The following is a 20,019-nucleotide window of genomic DNA, read 5'->3' as shown; positions in this document are numbered from 1 at the left end:
GAGATGTGTTCTACAAGCTTGAAAATGAGCGTTTAAACGGAATTTTACGTTCAGTATTTCTAGAGAAACGATTTATTCGGTAAATTACAACGCAATTTACTGCCGTCGACTGTCGCCCCACGGCGACATGCCGTCCGTCATGTCTGACTGAGTTTCGCTTTCTTTTGCAAACTGGAAGTCGTCAGAGAAGAAATCGTAAAAACCCAAATTTATTGAAGTTATTTGTCTATCATCGCCTGATCGCTAAGATTTTCGCCGAATTAGTTTAAAAATAAAAGGAACGTAACAGTCAGATACCAACGAAAAAGAAATGAGTTTGTTTGGATTCGATTGACCGCACTTGTCAAAAATGCAAATACTTAGATATGCGATCTTTGAATAACAAACATTCATTCGCGTGGCTCACTTGCTTATTTTCAATTATAAACAAACTGTTGGTACACAAAATCACAATCCAACACTGTCAGTTGAATTTATTTCCTTTTCGCTTGCGAATGGATGTATATTTTCACTTCGCTGAACAGAATATAAATATGCCGACATTCAACAGGTTTATTTATAATCAAGCGGTCTTAATCGCTTTTCGCTTTCGAATGTTTATTTTCGCTTTGATGAACTGATTATATGCCGACATTCAACAGGTTTATTTATAATTATCAAGGGGTCTCAATCGTTCGCTTGCGAATGTTTATTTTCGCTTCGATGAACTGAATACAAATATGCCAACATTCAACAGGTTTATTTATAATCAAGCGGTCTCAATCGAGCGGTCTTTCACAGTTTTATATTGATTTCATTACGATATGACAAAAGTGAACCGTCAAAAATATATTTAAAGGTAAACGTAGAATATTCGCCAACATAAAAAAGAAGCTAATTTATCAACGAAAATCCTCTAGCACTGGAAAGTTTTCACGTGTTTTCAACAGCTCACGCCACGCGTTGCAGCGTTTTCGTTTGAAATAGCTTTACATCTGCGTTACAAATAGGGTTTGAAAAATCAATCAAGTGAAAATCTAAAACAAAACAAAAACATCGCACCTATCATCAAAGCGTTTGCGCTCGTGAACCTTCGGAAAGGCATCGGTCCGTGAATCATGAATAATCAATGAAAAACAACAATAGCATGAATATATATTAAATAATAATCGTCCCACAAAATGTGGGTACACATTTAATCCGCGAGTGTGTTGTTATGAGAACTGTGGTTGATACATGTATGATCGGTAGAAAAATATCTTCTTGTGATGGATTTCTACTCTTCGAAAGACCAACAGAACAAATGACAGAAAAAATATCCCTAGTCCCAAAACAAATAGCAACAGCTACACACAAGAGGACCAGTAGTATTACAAGCTAATGAGACTGTTGTTGAAATGTGGGAAGAAATGAGAAGTGAAGGAGAGACATGAACAGGCCCTTCCCTGGCTGGTTTATCTCCTAAAATAAATGTTTCTTTTACTAAGTTTGTATGAAAAACTCAGACCTGACAAGTCTCAATTTTTAGTTCAACCTCACGGTCTCACGATCAGATAACAGAATCTCACTGTAAACAGTCACTTCCTGTAAGGATACAATTTCCTTGTATAATGTCATTTTCGGCTTATTAAGGCGATTGTCTCGCTCCATTTCCGTGTATATCCATAGTCCGGCAGTAAAAGTATTTCATTAGTTTGTTCGCAATATAGAGGGCACAGGCTCTGAAAATATTGTTAATTTTTGTGTTGTAAAAGTCACATCGCATTTTAAGTGATTCGTAAACACGAAAGAAACAGTTTCTCTTGACTAGCTCCTGGTTTAAGTTATTTTTGCCGTCAATTGATTATTCTCCAGTTTTAACTAAGATATCCCGATTTTTTGACCTCAATCTCCAGATTTCTGGTTCTTTGAGGTTGAGAGGTCAGAAATCTGACTTAGTATATATAATTATATACATGATTTCTATTTATCTTGACAGATGTTTGATTTCGCTGAGGAAGAGTTTAACTCAACATTAGCGGAAATCGGGTCTAATTCAGATAATGATGTTGACCTGCTTGGAGGTATGAAACATTGTACTGTAAAAAACTTGGTTTTCTTTTGTCCTGTGAAATGCAACTTTCAACCCTGTTTTTATTGTGGAAAATGAAAGTACATGTTCCACTGATTCACTGTTTTCCAATTAAGCTATACGTGTAGTGGAGTGTGTGGTCGACTAGTTTTCTTACCTTGAAGTTGGCCGTGAAACTCACAATTTTTAGTTCAACCTCACGGTGTCGTGATGACGATAAGACACAAAAATCTCACTGTAAACAGTCACTACCTGTAAGGATACAATTTCCTGATATAATGTCATTTTTGGCTTATTAAAGCGATTGTCTTACGCCATTTGTGTAGTCGTAATAGGACTACATGCTGTTAAATGTAAAAATATATTGATGAAAAAAATTCCAAGGATAGTCAAACCTTGATTCCCTTGACTCTTTTTATTTCATATGGGAAACAAACTTAAAATTGATCAGTCTCAATTCATGTTAACTGGTGGCCTAGTGTTTAGAATACACGCTCGTGATGCATTTGGCCCGGGTTCCACTCAGCCACCACCTCCCATTTGTTTACACATTTTCCTTTTTACGACTGAATTTATTCAGGAGTATTGTAGCTAGCCCAATGGCACTCGCATGGTTGGTCCATCATCTGTAGACTTCTCATTGCAACTCCGCTGACCAGCAGATATACTAGAAGAAAGAGTGTAGCAAGGCGGCCGTAATAAAGGCGGCCTTTTTAATTTAAAGGGGTTTACAAGAAAAACAAGAAGCAAAGAAACAAAATATGGCTGACAATTATGTGTGGAAAGTATTCGACCGCCGAAAAGTGGAAATTGAGAGCCGCAAAAGCGATGTAACGATCGATCTCTTTCGTATATATCTGTCGAGCTAGCGTCGTACATGTAGGAGCATTCGAAAACTAAATCGGGTTTCACATAAGCTTCATAAGCTATGGATCTATCTAGAAACCAGAGCGTTGGCTAAAATCGAGTGCGTGGCTGCTTGTTCCCAAGAAAAGGAAAAGCTTTTCAGATGAAACAGCACAATATTACATTTGTACCTGAATCAGTCTATTATATTTTTTTCTACAGCGTTATTACTTAACAGCCTACATGTAAATTATTCTGCAATGCATACCTACGGAGCGATATAATAAACAAACCATTTTAGTGCTATGGGTTAAAAAAAGAAAAAAACTCTCTCCTCTAGGATTCGAACTCGTGACCTCTCGATCCGCAGTCAGATGCCTACCCGACTGTGCTACTTAAACGTACTTAGTCACGTGAGACGAAAATATCGTATATCAATGTAATTGACATTCCGCCGTGTATCTGTTATCATGTGCATCAAAGGAATGTTTCAATCACCTGCTGCTCATAAATTTTCAAGGAATGAAAACTAAACTTTTAAACTTGGCAAAAAAATTCAGTCGTGGCTCGAAGAGCTCTTTTTCTTATTTTCTTTTTGAAAGGGCCCTATTGCTGCTCAGAATCACAGAAAACAATCTAAGAGGAATCAATGTTCAAAATTTCTCGGAAGAGGTAAACCAGGCCACCCTAGAAGGCACACAGTTTCGCTGATTCCAAATCTCACACTTAACGCCAATTTTTACTAGAGAGCTCTAGGGTTGAGATCACCAATGGGAAAAACAGGAAACAAGTAAAAAACAAGAAACTGCTTCTTTACTCATTAAAGCCTAAAGATTTCCCTTTCTTACAAGAACAGACATTGCAGATTATAGAGCCAAAACATTGGACAAACTTCGGCTCGTAACATTTGAATAATGCAGCGAGAGGAGTTTTACATGTAGCTGTAATTTGCTTCGGATTCGGTGCTCAATTTTATTCAAATAAAATTTTTACTCTAAATTACTGAAGGCAAATTAATGTACAGGTGTCTAAATCGGTAATTCACCTTTTGATGTCACAAGGGGTTGTATAGGCACCAGTACCTGGAAAACGAAAAGTTCATTTTGGGGCTACTTTGGATCTAAAAAAATACTTTCTTGCCCGAACTGCTTCTTAAATTGGAAAATTACAAATCAGTGGATCATACACTACGTTTTTCAGTAATAAAAATGGAGTCGAGAATTTCATTTCATAGCCACCTTAATAAAAAGGGTTCAAAATGTTTATAGTTATTGTTGTTTTCCTTTTAGTGGTGGAAGATATCCATCCTTTATCCAACGATTTGAAGGTAAATGATTGAAGTAATTTTTTTAGGGGTGGGGGAGGGGGGTTGTAGGAGGTATGACGTACCTTATATATGCCATATTGGGTATGTGCCACTGGATGTGATCCCATTGTTACCTTTCACGTCTGTGATGGGGCTCACTAAATGGGGAAAAAATAATATACAGTCGAAGCTCTCTTAACGGACACTCTCGTAAGCGGACAGCTCTACTTACGGCCGCCTTGTTTGAAACCCCGTTTTAACTCCCATACAAACTCTGTATTTTTACATTCTCGTAAGCGGACATTCCTGTAAGCGGCCGCGGACACTTTCACAGATTACGACTAAGACTTTTTCTTTGTTTCTAAGCTCCCGTTAGTGGACCCCCTAAAGAAAATCATTTTAACAACCTCTATATCTTGGTTTTTTCAATCAACTTCATGTTGTCGTTTGTCACAATGATTTTTACAGGACCTTAGTTCCATATTTCAGTGTTGTTTTGTCGTCATTCACGTCCATCCGGTTATTGTAAGCTGGGCAAGCTCGCGTAAGCGGCCGATCTATCTCCTACACCTCTAGTGGCCACTTATGAGAACCATTCTCGTAAGCGGCCAGCTCCAGTTACGGACACTTTTTTCGCGTCCCGAGGGTGTCCGCTTACGAGAGCTTCAACTGTATATCATTTTGCTTACCCAAACCCCTTAATCAGTTTGTTTTGAAATATGCAAAAATAAAGAGCAGGTGTTGTAGTATTTTTGAGAAAATTTTATATAAAGAAAAGCATCCTCTTCACTTCTGGTCTGAGTTGGGTGTTCAATTTAACCCTTGAAGTCTGAGATGGGGTACTCATTTTTAGATCCCAGCAAACACCCCCACCCAAGCATTTCCAATGACCTTTTAAGGCATACAGGGAGATCTAGGTGAAGAGCGAAGAACACTATGAAAGTTAAGTGTCCTGCCCAATCAAAAAGCGAAATGACCTCAGCCAGGGCTTGAACCAGGAATGACCCTTTTCTTTGTTGATGTTATAATTTAACTGTTGTATGTTTTTTGTTTTTGAAAAAGTGCAAATAATAAAAAATCTGAAATCTGAAATTAGTCCAGTGCGCTAATTTAACTATTAGGCCACTTAGTCTCCTTCGCAGCCGTTATTGATGAGCATTGTGTGACATCCCAGGTAACGACTGCGAAGGAGACTATAGGCCACTATGCCTTCTTTTGATTTTGCTGCTTCTCTTTTTGTGACTTACTGAACATTAATTCTAATGACTGGTTTCACTTTAAACAGGGTGGAGGGCTGTTTTATATAAATTTGACTGAGGAGTTGCCTGAAGATGATAAATCAGTAATAGCACATTTTGATGGGATAGGTGATGTCCATTTGGAGAAGTTAAACCCTTTCACGTTAACCAGAATTATTCCTGGTAAGGGTTTGGTTTTTTGCAGGTTTATGTACTATGCAAATAGCATGGTAATTTAGGCCAATGTTAATTCACTCAGTAGTTTGGTAAAAGTGAAGGAAATTGACTCTGCACAAGTGCCTCCTCACAGTTGACTCTTAAGATGATCGAGTTCTGCTCAGGTTGATGAGACGTTCTAAAGTTACCAACAACTCAGCGATAGTACTTTTTAGGACAACCCTACCCAGACAATAACACTACAAGAAGCGCTTAAAGTTATTACAAATTTGGCACTCAAAGTGAAAAGCTTCAGATTACTCCATGTCAAAACGGTTGTCGTACAAAAAAGAATAAAAATAAAAAAGGCCTTCAAAATTAATAACTCTAACCAAGAAGGAACAGCAATTTTCAAGAACATTCCCAGGTGAATAAAGGTCATTTAAAATGGATTGTTTCTGAAGTGTCAGAAGTATAAATAAACATGCAATTTCAATATATGTTCAACCGGTATAAACGCGTAACAAAAATACATCGCGTGTTCCAAACTATGCTTATAAGTATTTCACTGTAGCCTGTAGGCAGCGTTTTATATTGCCAAACGTACATGTAATTGTCCAGGCAAGAAAATGTATAAGTGCAGTTTAGTTTTATTATTATACATTGTAGTCACTAGCTGTCTTGTCATTGGCTAAGAATAATCGGCTAGTGAATAATCTGCTAGCAGATTATTCACTAATCTGTAGGTTGCGCACGCAATGCATGATTACCAAGAAGTCACGGCATCTGGAGGCGAAGGAAATTCATAGTTCGTCGATTCACTTCTTCAAACGAGAAATAGTTTGACCAAAGTTCAAAAATTGCTGGACAATAAAGTCTCAGAAAACACAAAATGACTAACGAAAATTGGGAAGGAACTATTCCACAATTTAGTAGGACGACCAGCCGGAATTAGCACAAGTTTTGAAACAGGTTGAAATCGTTTGTCATTACTTCCTTTTCCAGAAAAAGAATGTATAATAAAACAATTATTAGATTCGGTTTATATGATATTCGGAATAATCAAGGTCTCAGTAAGTGTTATCAGCCTCAGCCTTTGGCTTCGGCTGATAACACTTACCTCAACCTTGATTATTCCGGATATCACAAAAACCTCATCCAATAATTGTTTACAGTTACATCCTTCTTGTAAAAACACTGAACACTTTCATCATACACAGTTTACACGCTCAACCGACATAGTTTACGTGTATTACTTACAAACAGCACAATACTTAAAACATGCGTTACATTAATGGCTTACAAATCCTTGCTTACATAAGAAATCTTACCAGTAATAACAAAAGTTGAACCCCAGTTTCCAAAAAATGTAAGTTTTTTAACAAATTCTAGTCTAGAGCAAACTTCTATGCATATTTAATAATATCTACAGTGTGCATGGTCTGTGAATAAATGGTTTTACTTGCCTCTATAAAAATGCTAAATTTATTTTTTTTCAGGGTACTTTAGATGTGAATGAAGAGTTTTTTTTCCTGCCTTGTTATGAGTTTTTGTCTGGCTACGGCGCTGAATGGTACTACTGCTAACAATAATAACTTCATATTTATAGTGCGCAAATTATACATGTAAAAAATGATCACATGCGCAGCACAAATTGAAAAAAAAAAACTTGCTAAAACAGGGCTCAAAATAATTTTTGGATACTGACCGGTCATGTTGACCGGCCAAATCAATTTTTGCTCGGTCATGTCTCGTTTTCGACCGGTCAAAATATTGGGTATTTACTTTGAAACAATAGCCTATTCTGCCAAAAAATTCGCCTCATAAGCTAAAACACTCGTTGTTAAAGAGTGTAAGGCTTACCTGTTTTGATCGCAAAAAGTATCATTTTATTATGTTCGCTTTTTGAATTTCCTTTTCTTCTGCGCTCTACTCTACATAAAAAAAATGCTCAGTAGCCATAATGTCATGTTACTCTGCATAGTTTTACATTAGTTAACGACTTAGAGGTGGAGGCAATCATGGTTGTAAGCACTTTACTGGTCTTTATTACCAAACACTAAAAAGTAATAGTACATATGCCCATGCTACAAGTGAGATAACTTTGCCTTTGCTCGGACTCGTTGTTCATCGAGCTTCCTAAAAGATGCCCTCTTTTAAAAGTTCTCTGACTGCCAAGAGATTAGGGAGAAAGCCTACGTCACTTCACATTTCAAAAATCATGGATCTCTCCAAGTTTTCAATGCCGCCTACAACAGAGAAACCTGTTCTATGCGGTGCCTGATTGAGCTGCTGAAATATACTTATGGCAAGGTACTTTAAATCATAGTTATCCGCGGAAGTAGCCTTACACAAGAAGACCGTATAGAATTGGCGTGAAACACTTGAATGCCATGGCTAGAATAAAAGATATCGAGAGTTATCGTTTCAATCTGTAGACACCGGATGCGGAGACCATTTTTTTTTATTTTGTACAGTACGAGCAAACGTTTACCGGAACTTTCTTTGACGTCTTAGGTGATCAACTTGTCAGCACACATGGGGACATGTTCAGTTGCAAAATAGGCACAATTTAAAGAAACATTGCTGACCTAACATTCAAAGCGTTTAATGATTTTATTATTTTCTCATGATCTTGCTGGTGAAAAACACGCTACGAACTCATACTTTCATAAAGGTGCATATAGTTTTTTAAATCCACTAACGAGTGCTATTTTTCTCAGCCCGCCTGGCAATTGAAACTGTAATTGCGTACACGTGTTTTATAGCAGACGTTGATTGATACTATGTTCATTGTTGTCTGTTTAGCGTATTTACAGACGTGGATTTTTTCCTGTTTTATTTAAGCAAACCGCTAACAAATCCGCAGAGCGTGACCGTCTCATCTGTGACATCTGTATTCTACAAATTTGTGACTGCAAGCTGCTATGATATTTTATGACTTAACTGTACATGTAAAATTTCAAGAAATACTGCGAATAAATTTTTTTTGTGTGTGTTATTTATTTGAAAGCTGTGTACGTGACCGGTCAAAATGACCGTTGAACCAAAATTTTGTCCGGACAAATCATAATTTTGGCTGGACATTGTCCATTGACCGGCCGTTATTTTGAGCCCATTGTTAAAAAATAAAAAAAATTACTAAAATACTTACAGTGTACCATGTTATTGCTTTAAGGGGCATGACCACAACCAGATAAATGCCAGAACTGAAATGAAGAACTTTGCTAAATTTTGTAAGAGTCCAGCTGAAGTTAAAAAGAAAACAGTGACCTAAATAATTCAGACTTACCGTAAGATTAGGAGTTCTAGGAGTGGCACATGGTAAATTCGAGAGTTTGGGAGATGGCGTGACTTAGCGTTGCAGAGGAAATCAAGGATACGAGAAAAAAAAACAAAAATTGTGGTGGCGAGACGCTACGAGAGGTCATTTGGGCTTAGCATGTTTTTGAGGAGTATGTACGCCCTCAGTCTTTTGGTAGTCATACAGCGTACTCCCCCACCTTTCTAAAAAGAAAAGGGGGGGGGGGGCGTGAATTCATCACGAGAAATATGACAATAGCGTAACTAATGGTTGACGTGTTCTTAGAAATTCTTGAGGTTTTTGTATATGTTTGGGAACGATATGTGTTCATTAATCGATATGTGTTCATTAATTAATTGTTGACTTGGACGAAATGTCACGCTTTAAGAAGAGTCTTTGTTTCCATTTAGCTGATTGGTAGATAATATTAACACATTCCAGATCGATTTCGTGTTGGTGGAGCATGCCCAGCATCAAATTCAAAACCACCTTTTTCTTAGATAAGAGAACGTTCATTATCACATCTATTGCACATATTTTTTCTCTTTCTTTCAAATATCACCAGGGACACCGTTAATAATTTAAAGTTTTTAGTTGAAGAAGGTTACAGCAGTAACCAGAATGTCCAAACATAGTTTTTAATGTATCACAGGAAAATTGGCATTTTCGTTCCAAGTGAAATTGTGTGAAAACTATCAATGGTAACCCCAATAAAGTATATATTTTCTGAAAGCTTATTGAATGAAGATTGTACTTTTGGATTTTGTTTTGATCATATAGACCATAATAAGCAACGTCAGCATTTTGTTTGCAATTATGATGTTGCGCAACATTAAGTTTTTTGAGAACACATTTACGTGAGAGCCTAAACTTTTATGTGGAATTTGATCTACATATGTTGGTCTAAAAAACAGTGTCTCAGATTTTTCTTTTCTTGCTCCATTAATGTTTTATTAATTTTTAAACTTTAAAATGGCGTTTTTAGGACTTCTTTAGGATTAAAAATTCATGATCAACCGTGGATTTAGCATACTAGAAATCACATTATTCAAGCTTGCAATCCCTGAGATTCCACCGAAGACAGATAGCTTCCCTTGCGTGCAAACACTCCAAACACTTCCGCTGACCTTTTCTACACATACTCTTATATCTTGCGCACGCACAGAAGACGTCAGGGGGCAATTTGTAACAGGCAAAAAAACCTTCCATTTTCAGGCCATGATGTCAGTCTTCACCTTATGCCGGCAGGTGACGGAGATTAGTGTTACAATGTGATGTGTGACTAACTATTCTGCAATCAGTTGATGTCGTGAGACAATAGCGAGACACCTCATGACATATTTATACCACGTAACACTCAGTTCATGTCGTGAATACTAAACAGCACTGCGGTTAGCCTAGCTAGCGCTCCGGTTAGCCTGAATAGCACTCCGGTTAGCCTATATAGTGTTCGGTATTATAACTAGCACTCCGGTTAGCCTGCTTTAGCTTGGTTTGCTTGCGGTTAGCTTTTATAATAGGGTTAGGATTTCTATCTAAAAATAAATCAGGATTCTGGCAACTGGTGGTCGGTGGTCTAGTGGATATCATTCCCGCTGGGCATGCCGGCTACCTTGGTTCGAATCCTCTTGGTCTCAACTTAAGAGACTTTCCACATCAAATCATCCGACGCGAAGGCTAAGTCGATGAGGAAAACAACTTCGTTTAAGAAGACGTCAGAGTCTCTCTGCTGGTCATTCTCGCTATCAGAAAGAAGAGATTTAAACGCTTCTGGGACTGGTTCGGTAAAAAAAAGTGCCTAAGGGCTCTCCCGAGCTTGTTGTAAACCCCTTTCGCCCGAAAATCCCGTCATCCCGATGAGCTACCCGTCACCCCGACTAAATGTTCCTGGGTCTCCGAGGATGGAACCATTCCAGAATAGGAATACTTCGAACAGACAGCGGTCGCGTTCTTTTGGGACCTACTCCATTTAACTCTTTTATCCAATGATACGTTGACTTGATGACATCCCAGGCCAGTTCTTTGGCCAGTCTTATCTACCGTTGTTGGTCATTTGAAACCAGGGTTTCGGTGTTTTGGTAAAATTTGATGCGGTTTGCGGTTTTATGCCCCCCTCTTTTTGGAATGAATGGAATACTATTCTGGTCATTCTGCTCCAAATAGCAGAATGAACGGAATGAACGGTTTCGGTTTACTCGAAATAGGCAGAATATGCTTTTTTGGGGCGGGAAATCATACGTGGCCGTTCGCCCTAAGTCGTTTGCAGCTCGCGTGCGTGTGCAGATACAACAGTTCTCAGATCACCCCCAGTTTTCAGAATATGCGATCTTTTGGTAATTGATATTCTGTGTAATCTGTTATTCCTAAACCAGAATGAGAATAGCTAGAATGGTCCGAAAAGAATGCGCCCTAAAACTATATGAAAATTTGTTAATCATTTCCAAATAAAAGCATAGCAGTTACGTTTGTCTTGATCGAGATGCACGAGATCCAAAAAAAGCGCGCAAATGATGCGCACTACTGGCCAATTGCTAAGCGATCAAACATCTTCGTCCAACATCATGTTGGAAGAGCATGTTTGACCATTTAGCTGCCTCTCTCAACATTGCATTTAAATGGTTTCCCAAGTTTAGTCTAGATCAAACATTTTCTTCCAACATTTTGATTCACGCGCAAATATTTGATCATTTAGCCACCTCTGCAAACAAAGCAAGCTCAGGCGGGAAAAAGCAACCAATTAGAAACCGAATCTATGTGATGTCGCGCCATAATTTCAGCGGTAATTTGCACAAAGCGCTATTTGGGCTCACTTAGATGTCACGTAGATGTTTGATTAAACATTGTTTGATCGTTTGGACACCCCATGTTGTGTGTGACAAACACGACGTTGGATGAGAATGTTTGATCGTTTAGCCGAGGCTTTAGGCATGACGCGTATACGGTTCTATTTAAGGTTCAAATCGGGCTGCTGATGACCAATCAGTTTGTAGAGTTTTTTTATAGTTTTATTCACCCTTTACACTGGTTTAAAATATTTGTGGTAAACCGCTAACATTTTGCTCAAAGTGTTGCATGACATGTAACATATTTTCACGCATCTTTTCTACTTGATTTTTTTAACGGTACAAATTGTATTTGCATTCTCTTATTGTTTTAGTTCCTCCAGAGGTTCTTACGCGGGGCCCTGTAGATATGGAAATTTATAACAACGCGCTTGCTGAAGGAAAAAGCCTTGTCAAGAGGTTGCCATTGATGTTGATTGGTCAAGACCAGGCAGGAAAGACCAGTTTAAAAAAGTCATTGAAAGGAATAAGTTTCAACCCAGAGGAAGAGAGCACTGTGGGTATTGATGCGGATCCTTCTCATTTTATGTTGTCCAAAGAAATTTGGAAGGCAGGGGAGAAGGGTCAAGCAGCCAGTGCTGAAATGGCCATTTCCTTTGAGCACCAAGCAGCACGGTTTGTCGCAGATAGGTTGAAAAAGAAAGAAACGGACCCTGGGGAGAAAAGAGAACATGTTACAAGTGGAAAAAGCAATAATCCTGCGATGCCAACTATGAGAGAAACACCTCTCAGTGAGCCATTGAAAGACCCAGATCAAATTCAGTCTTCTGAGGATCCAGCAGGATGGACTCTAGACGACATCAATGCTTTCACTCCACCAGAACAAGAATTCCAAGAGATAGCAGCTTTAGCCGAAACGTTACTTCAAGATGATGGGTTAGAAAATGGAGATGTTTATTCAATGCTGTGGGATTTTGCTGGACAGTCAGTTTACTATGTGACGCACGTACTCTTTCTTACTGCGAGAGCCATTTATTTTTTGGTGTACGACCTAAGCCAGAATCCACATGATAGAGCCAAGCCTCTGATGAAACAAGGAGTTTACAAGTCATTTCAAGACAGGTCTAATCTGAAAACCAATTTAGATTACCTAGATTTGTGGATGACTTCGGTATCCTCCCTAGCCAGTCAAGATGAAGACAACATTGGTCCTAAATCTGAGTCGTTGCCAAAGAAACTTCCTGCAGTTTTCTTAGTGTGCACTCATGCTGACAACCCTCATGGTGGTCGCAATCCTCGTGAAATGGCCAATGAAATATTTGGTTTTCTAAAGAAGAAACCATACGGTCCTCACTTGTATGACGTGTTTTGTGTGGATAACACTAAATCTGGTAGTGAATCTGAGTGTCCAGAAGTCATGCGTTTGCGAGAGGAAGTGCTTGCTGTTTCTAATAAGCTACCACACATCAATAAAGCAATTCCAATCAAGTGGTTGAAATACGAAAAAGCTCTTCAAATGATGTTGGAATTGGGGTACAAGTGGATCTCCCTTTCCAGGGCAAAATACATCGCATCCAAAGTATGCAAAATCGGTGGAGATGACGAGACCCAGACATTGTTGAACTTCCTGCATGACCAACGAATTCTAATTCACTTTGATGACTCTCCAGAGCTGAATACATTGGTGGTCTTGGATCCTCAATGGCTAATTGACGTATTCAAGAAGGTGATTACCGTCAGGCCCTATCACTGGAAAGAAAAGAAATTTGAAGAACTATGGTGTAAACTCGAGGTGGATGGAATCCTAGATGGGGATCTCGTGAAACATGTTTGGAGTGATTTAAATCATCAGAGAGAAACATTTGAAGGCCTTATTGGCATAATGAAGAAATTCGGTTTGCTGTGTCCCTGGCCTGGCAGTAATCAGTATCTGGTGCCATCCATGTTGAAGTCACATCCACCTGAGGCCGTCATGAACCTGGCTGCATCTGCACAAGTTTCCTCTCTCTTTGTCCGATTTGCATCTGGTCAAGTTCCCGCAGGCTTGTTTCCTCGACTGTTGCTGCAGTTCTTTCAGTGGGGGATTGAAGAAGCTTTCTGGAGACCAGGGAGCCCAAAGTTGTACCAGAACTTTGCCAGGTTTTTTACGTCTGGAGATGAGAGGTGCTCAGTAATCCTTCAATGCCACTCATCTTCCATTGAAGTCCTTTATCACAGTGTTGAAGGTAACACCGCTGATTTCTCTCGTACACATGCTGTGCGAAAACAAATAGGCTTGATCCTTGAGTGCTTGCGTAAACAGATCCGTTGCTTCAACAATATGAGATATGAAATGAGCGTCATCTGTCCAGTCTGCTGGGAAGAAAGTAAAGTTGTGGAATGCAAAACGCATGGTGTGCAACGTTGCAAGCAGGAGGAATGTCTTCACTTCTTGTCCGAGTCTGAGTGTTGTGGTTCAAAGCAAAGCATCAATTGCAAAAAGGCTACTTTTGCTGAAGATATCGCTGTGGATGCTAAGGTGTGGGCACCTTGGTTTGCATCACCAGTTAAACAGGTAAATAACCTTATATGTACAGCGAATACGCGATTTCTCGAACCTCCAATGGAAACAAACAGTAGTTCGGCTTCGGCAGGATTTTGAGAACTCCGGGTAAATTGTAAATTCATTTGCAGTGTTTGATTGAGTGTAGCAAATCCAAAGAAAACGACTTTTGCAAGAATTTGGGATTCTGATGTATAATATAATCCTGATAATCTTTTGTTTGTAGCTATCATTTCTCTTCAGTAAGAATAACGATCGGATTGTCTTTCACCAGTCTGCGCTGCATGCACACAAAAAATTGCCTCGCAACGTTGCAATAACTACAACTCAGATTTTTTCATTTTCATAAACATAACGTGCCTTTCAGGGGCAGGAGGGTACATTCCAAATGTCATTTTTGTTATTGACGGTATTAAATTTTCTTTATTTCCAGGCCTTGGAGGACGTCAGTGGCCACAAACAGCCTTGTAAGTTTTGTTAAATTTCTCTTTTTTTAAGGGCCTCTTCATTATGAGCCCGGTGGCCAGTTAGAATATTTACTCGTTTTTCATTATGGTTGTTCTCTTTCAATGACAAAAACAAATTGCACAAGTCTTGGCATTGCATGGGCAGTTTATTGATAAGAAAGTATTATGTATGTCTAAACTGGTGCGTCAAAGTTTTTTTTTAAGAGAAATTAAATTAACTTTATTTAAATTCCTTTTTTCGCACGAAATAATTTTCCACCAATACCAGTTTTGCAAATATTGATTATTGTTTTCAAAATTTATGCAGTATTGAAGTGGACGTGGTTATGTTTATTCTTCAGTGGCTCATGCAAAAGAGAGGTGCTATACCAAGAGAAAAGCACTCAACCAGGGTACGCCATCAGTTGCACCAGCAAAAGTGGCACGTATAGGTATTATTCCATTTCTATTGCCTGAGGCGAATAAATGCTCTAGTATAACTTTCAGAGGTGAATATCAAGAACTACAAAATATGGAACTACAACATGGAAACAACGACTAAACACAAGTGCTCCCTTGCATACATGTAAAACCAGTTTACACCCGCTTTCAGTGTTATGCGTGCATAGCGGCTTTCTATCGACATCCATCATTCACCGTGCTAAACAATAGGACGGATCAAAATCCACCAATCACATTCCACTAGCATGACCTTCTTGTGGACTCATTTGAATAAAACCAGCACCGGTATGCATTGGTTTTGATTGGCTTATTTCAACGTCGAAAGACCATGTCGTTTGATGGATGGAGAAAGATCTTCATAGCTATGCACGTAACACTGAAAGCGGGTGTTATACATCGATCGTGAATATCAGTCAATTAACACATGAGCTTAAGGCAGGCAATAAAACGGAAAAACGAAACACTTCCAAAAAGGCGTTCATCTGGAACCTTTGTTTGATTGTTGGCCAGTTACAGACGATGTGTATCATTTTGGACTGAGAAGCTACGGTCTGAGGTTAAAAATGGGGTACAAGCATAAACTTGAATTTTGCAAGTTGCAATGTTTGAAATATCCGGACTTGGAGTGATTTCGTTCAAATGAAAGAAATCTCATATACCATTGCCTGTAAACCAATCAAAACTCATGAATTGCAATATACCATGCCTACCTTTTTAATAAAGCGTCATAAGCCGAGCTTCTCGACCCATCAGAATGTCAGATTCTTATAGTCACCTTGGAAATTATACTCATACTTAAAATAATGCCACGATCTTGTAGGTTTTCAGGGCTGTGAAGAACATTATTCATAAACAGCCAGCCTGCAGGCTCATGTTTTGGATCACACTCGCGAGCTGCCAATCCGCGAGAACGAGCCTTGTTGTGAGCGAAGTGAGCTGTCTCACTTTGCTCGCCTCTAGCCCTCTAAATTCCTAGATGATTTAATCCTCCGGCCTCTACATTCTGAGCAGAAATACTAGCTGTGCTAACGATAGCACATTATTGTTTTTGTAGATTCCGAGTGTCGAGATTCTGAACACGATTCACAATCGACGATTACACCCGAGAAGGTGGTACTACCAGGTAACATTTCTTTTCATTTATATCCCTGATACCCCATATTGCATCTGTGGCTTGTGGGTTGGATTCCTGTTGTAGCCTGCAATGTTGACAGACGTTATTGGATAATATGTTTCGCGTTTTTGGCCTTGGAGTGGCAAACGTACATGTAGAGGGTTGAGATGAGAGAGGGAGGAAGGGGAGGAGCCGGAGAGCGGGAGGAGAAAGAAACAACGCCTATCCACAAAGCCTGTGAAATCACTAAACGCCCCCTAACTAGTTGTGCTTGGTTCTTTTTCCTCCCTAGGATGCTTTTGCCCTCTCTTCCCAAGCATCCCGTTTCTCGAATCCAAGATGGAGCAGCCTGTGTATAGCCGTCCCGCTCCGCTCAAAACAATCGCGGAGGGAAGGTCTGTCCCCTCTGCGATTCTTTTGAGCGGAGCGGGACGGCTGTACACAGGCTAGAGCTTTAACAACAAGATAGAGCTTTAACAACAATGTACTCGGGCGCTAAAATATGCCTGTATTGCAGGCTTCTCCCGTTGAAGACTAGGAGTTTTTTTTATTCCCATGCTCCTGACAAACTGATTGCACTGACTATAGCCGCAGAGCAGGCGTTTTTGGTGAGCGAGCGCTTGAAGTAAAAAACACGAGTGAAATAGGGCCTTCTAGCCTGGTTCTACTCCCTTGTCCGTTTTTCCATTAGTCTCAACCTTCAAAAGACTCCATGGAAAATTCAGCGCCCGTTCAAAAACATGTTTTCTTTCTTCTTTAGGATCAATTTTAAAAGAGGATACTGTGATAAATGATGACCTCGAGAGGCTCTCACGATCCGTTGGTAGTGATTGGGTGAGCCTTGGCCGTCGGCTGAATATTGATCAGGCAACGCTTGATGCAATTCAGGTTGATGCAAGGTGGCCGTTTTTACCTGAAAAGGCTTTTCAAATGTTATTGTCCTGGAGTCGTAAAAACGGTTCACATGCGACATACCGTGTTTTATCCGTCGCCTTGTGCCATGAATTTGTAAGTCGTAGAGATTTGGCGGAAACGATTTGCTTTCGAAAGGTTTCATGACATTTTTTATCAAAGCAAATTAGATACGCGAAGTTTTTAAAAGCGAGAGAAGTCTTTATGTTTGTCCATTTGTAAATTTTATTTTGACAGAAAGTTATATTTTTTACATCAGGCACGTTTTTATCACTAGAAGAAGCAGTTCGCCTGCAGATTTATAGGTATAGGTATTTTATTTAAAGTCGGTAACGTTGGGAGTGGTTGCCCAATCTCCCGAGCCAGGGGCTCATGTTAAAAACGCACGACTATATATACATAACTTACTTTATTTGTGTCAAATAATTGTATACATATGGTACAGATGTATCATTTAAGTAAATGATCATTTATCAAACAATGAAGTAATTGAAAACAGAGAATTAACGCTAGTGAAACAGTTAGTTTTATTTGTACAAAGAAATGAAGTCGATGTTGACAATACATTTGGCAATAAAATGCATAAAATGAACGCAACTCAATGATGCCCTTTTGTCATACCCTATCACAAAAGGAGTTCAAAATTCGTCATTTAATTACAGTTTAAATATCGAACATAGTGCACAAGCGAAAAAAGGTTGCTTGGTAAATAGTGTATTTGCATGCGTTGCGGGCCGTTTCGATCATGATTATAAACACAGTATTTGACTGTTTCCGTCAAGAAAAATATTTCAAAAGGGGCCGGGATCTTCAGTTATTTTCAGGTAATTTGTCAAAGATTTACGTAATTAAAAGTAGCTGAAAATTTGAGTGATAAATTATTCTTATCCAACCTAGGATAGACTGTCCACAGCCTCTCGATTTTTCAACGCAAAAAAGCAAACGAAGCGAGCGCGAAGCGCGAGAACGCGGGGGGAGGGGGGTGTTAAGCGAGCGAAGGAAAAACAGATTTTTTTTCGCTCCCCGCCCCCCACCCTCTTGCTTCTTCTGTTTTGCGCAGGCGTCCAGTTCTCTCGCCGTTCTCACCGCGCGCACATCGATCGAAAAACACGAAAAAATAGAGGGCTGTGGACAGTCTAAACCTAGGAGTGATGAGAATTGGCACAAGTAACAATGTTCGGTACAATAGAGAGTTTGGTGCAGGGAAGTGGTGGGGGATAGAATAAGGCGAGTGTCTACTAAATCAATAAAATAGACACAGCGTGTTCTTTATTGGAAATCCGCGAATCTGATTGGTTCTCCCGTCAGAAGATTGTGTACGACAATGACGTAGGTGGTTAATCGGTCACCATTATGAAATATGCATTTTTCACGTACGTCTAACGTCTATCTCGGGTTTACTATAGTTTTTTTGCCATTCTGACTGCGCGGAATCGCCAAAAACAGTTTAAAATCAGGATTTGGCGAAACAAATTGTTGGATGCTAAATCTCTTATTAGACATCTTGGGTAGGATCACTGTATATTTTTATTAAAAAAGACTTATACTCTGGTCTGAAATTGGGCCCTGGTATACGAGTTTTGTAACAATATCTTTTCGCTCCGTGAGTATTGAACGCATTGTACCTCCACGACCCCCCCCCCCCCCCCCCAACGGCATCCCTTTCCCAAAACTTCGAAATAATTAATCGGGCGGGGCCTGGGCCCGATTCATAATCTGCACGGAATTTTATTTTTTTTTTGTCGGTAAATCGATCCAGACCCACGCGGCCCAGTCGGCTCTTCTGTCACGGTCACGCAAGATTTAATATTTAATAGCGATCAGCCGATCACTCGCGTTTAACACGAACACTCTGCTCTCTGAAATGTATAATTTTGTTTCATACCATATTTTACAAGAAGAGAAGGCTGAATATAATCACATAGCGAAAACCAAGACCGCTTGGACATGTCCAAGCTATTTGAAACTACCACTACGTCAGACCCCGATCTCTCGCTTGTAGCTATAAATAATCATTTACCTATTTTCCGTTTGAATACTCTGCGCTCTGTTTGTGTGAAATATTTATTGTTGTGTTACTCAAGCGTTTGGCTCGGAGCGAGTACAAGTCGTACAATTTACCCGGAATGTGTTAAATATTGCAAAACGACGACTTATTTTCTGGATAGCCCAATTTTTGTTTTGAGTTTACGGTATTTTGAGAATCGAAACGTTATCGAAACGTAAGTTGCAAGCTCAGCAAGAATGTGCCAAAGCACGGGATACACGTCATCGCGCCAGGGGAATTACCAAAAGCTTGTCGGAAGACGCTAAACGGAAAAACACAATGGGATGGCCTTAGTCTACTCTTTATTTTGGCGTGATTTGGCTTTCTTTTAAATGAACTGGTTTGGGTTTATTTTATTGAACATTCGGAACAAAATAAATATTTGCATGCGTAAGCAGGCATTTTTCCGGCTAGGCATGTGGCTATGACGTGGTAAAGGAAATTCATGTCACGTTCACTCCGTGACTAACGCAAACACGACTTGTGTGTTTCTCAAGTGACTGCTTATCTAAAGATTTTACTGTGCGGCGCCGTGCCTTTAAGGTCGCGGGGGATACCTACAGCATGAATAAATTCATGAAGCGAAATTTTGCTTGACCTGCATCTTTAGAAACGCTAATTTCTCAGCTGTTATGGGTGCGATTAAGCTCAAAGTTTACAGAGTCATAAAGAAACGATGAAAGATTGTGAATGTCATCTTTTATATGGTAGATTGCATTTAACGGCGATGTTATCGCCTCGTTAGTGCCAAATTGGGAAAAACATGATTTTGTGGCAGAGTTTGCGGAACGAGTAGGAGACAGCACACTGTGA

The 20,019-nt window shown here is 39.4% G+C and overlaps 2 protein-coding genes across 6 annotated transcripts in view; both read left to right on the top strand.

Moving 5' to 3' along the window:
• Nucleotides 1-1,955: 1,955 nt before the first annotated feature.
• The window catches only part of LOC144638729 (uncharacterized), a 58,406-nt gene continuing 40,342 nt past the window's right edge, over nucleotides 1,956-20,019 (top strand). Inside the window, exons 1-3 of one of the 5 annotated variants that reach the window (XM_078497968.1) lie at nucleotides 1,962-2,042; nucleotides 4,186-4,223; nucleotides 5,488-5,623. Coding sequence is in view for 2 of the 5 variants with exons in the window: in XM_078497965.1 (XP_078354091.1) it covers nucleotide 3,686; nucleotides 4,186-4,223; nucleotides 5,488-5,623 (175 nt within the window). In the remaining 3 variants the exon portion in view is untranslated. Of the gene's footprint in view, nucleotides 2,043-3,561; nucleotides 3,687-4,185; nucleotides 4,224-5,487; nucleotides 5,624-20,019 lie in introns of those variants that run through there. The other 4 variants (XM_078497965.1, XM_078497969.1, XM_078497966.1 and 1 more) reach the window with 4 other exon arrangements.
• On the top strand, nucleotides 11,703-17,756 carry LOC144637729 (uncharacterized). The gene is made up of 5 exons (XM_078496801.1): nucleotides 11,703-14,237; nucleotides 14,659-14,692; nucleotides 15,034-15,123; nucleotides 16,188-16,256; nucleotides 17,008-17,756. The coding sequence occupies exons 1-5, from the start codon at nucleotides 12,093-12,095 to the stop codon at nucleotides 17,304-17,306; spliced, it is 2,637 nt and encodes an 878-aa protein (XP_078352927.1). The 5' UTR covers nucleotides 11,703-12,092; the 3' UTR covers nucleotides 17,307-17,756.

This window comes from Oculina patagonica, chromosome 14 (assembly GCF_052425735.1).
Source record: "Oculina patagonica isolate OP01 chromosome 14, crgOcupat, whole genome shotgun sequence".
NCBI lineage: Eukaryota > Metazoa > Cnidaria > Anthozoa > Scleractinia > Oculinidae > Oculina > Oculina patagonica.
This window is presented reverse-complemented; position numbering and strand designations above follow the sequence as displayed.

Bases quoted from the DNA above. Each gene is read 5' to 3' on its own strand.
- LOC144637729 (XM_078496801.1), top strand. From the start codon at position 12,093: ATGGAAATTTATAACAACGCGCTTGCTGAAGGAAAAAGCCTTGTCAAG. The intron at 14,693-15,033 runs GTAAGTTTTGTT...TTTATTCTTCAG, and splicing joins CAGTGGCCACAAACAGCCTT to TGGCTCATGCAAAAGAGAGG. The intron at 16,257-17,007 runs GTAACATTTCTT...TTTCTTCTTTAG, and splicing joins CGAGAAGGTGGTACTACCAG to GATCAATTTTAAAAGAGGAT.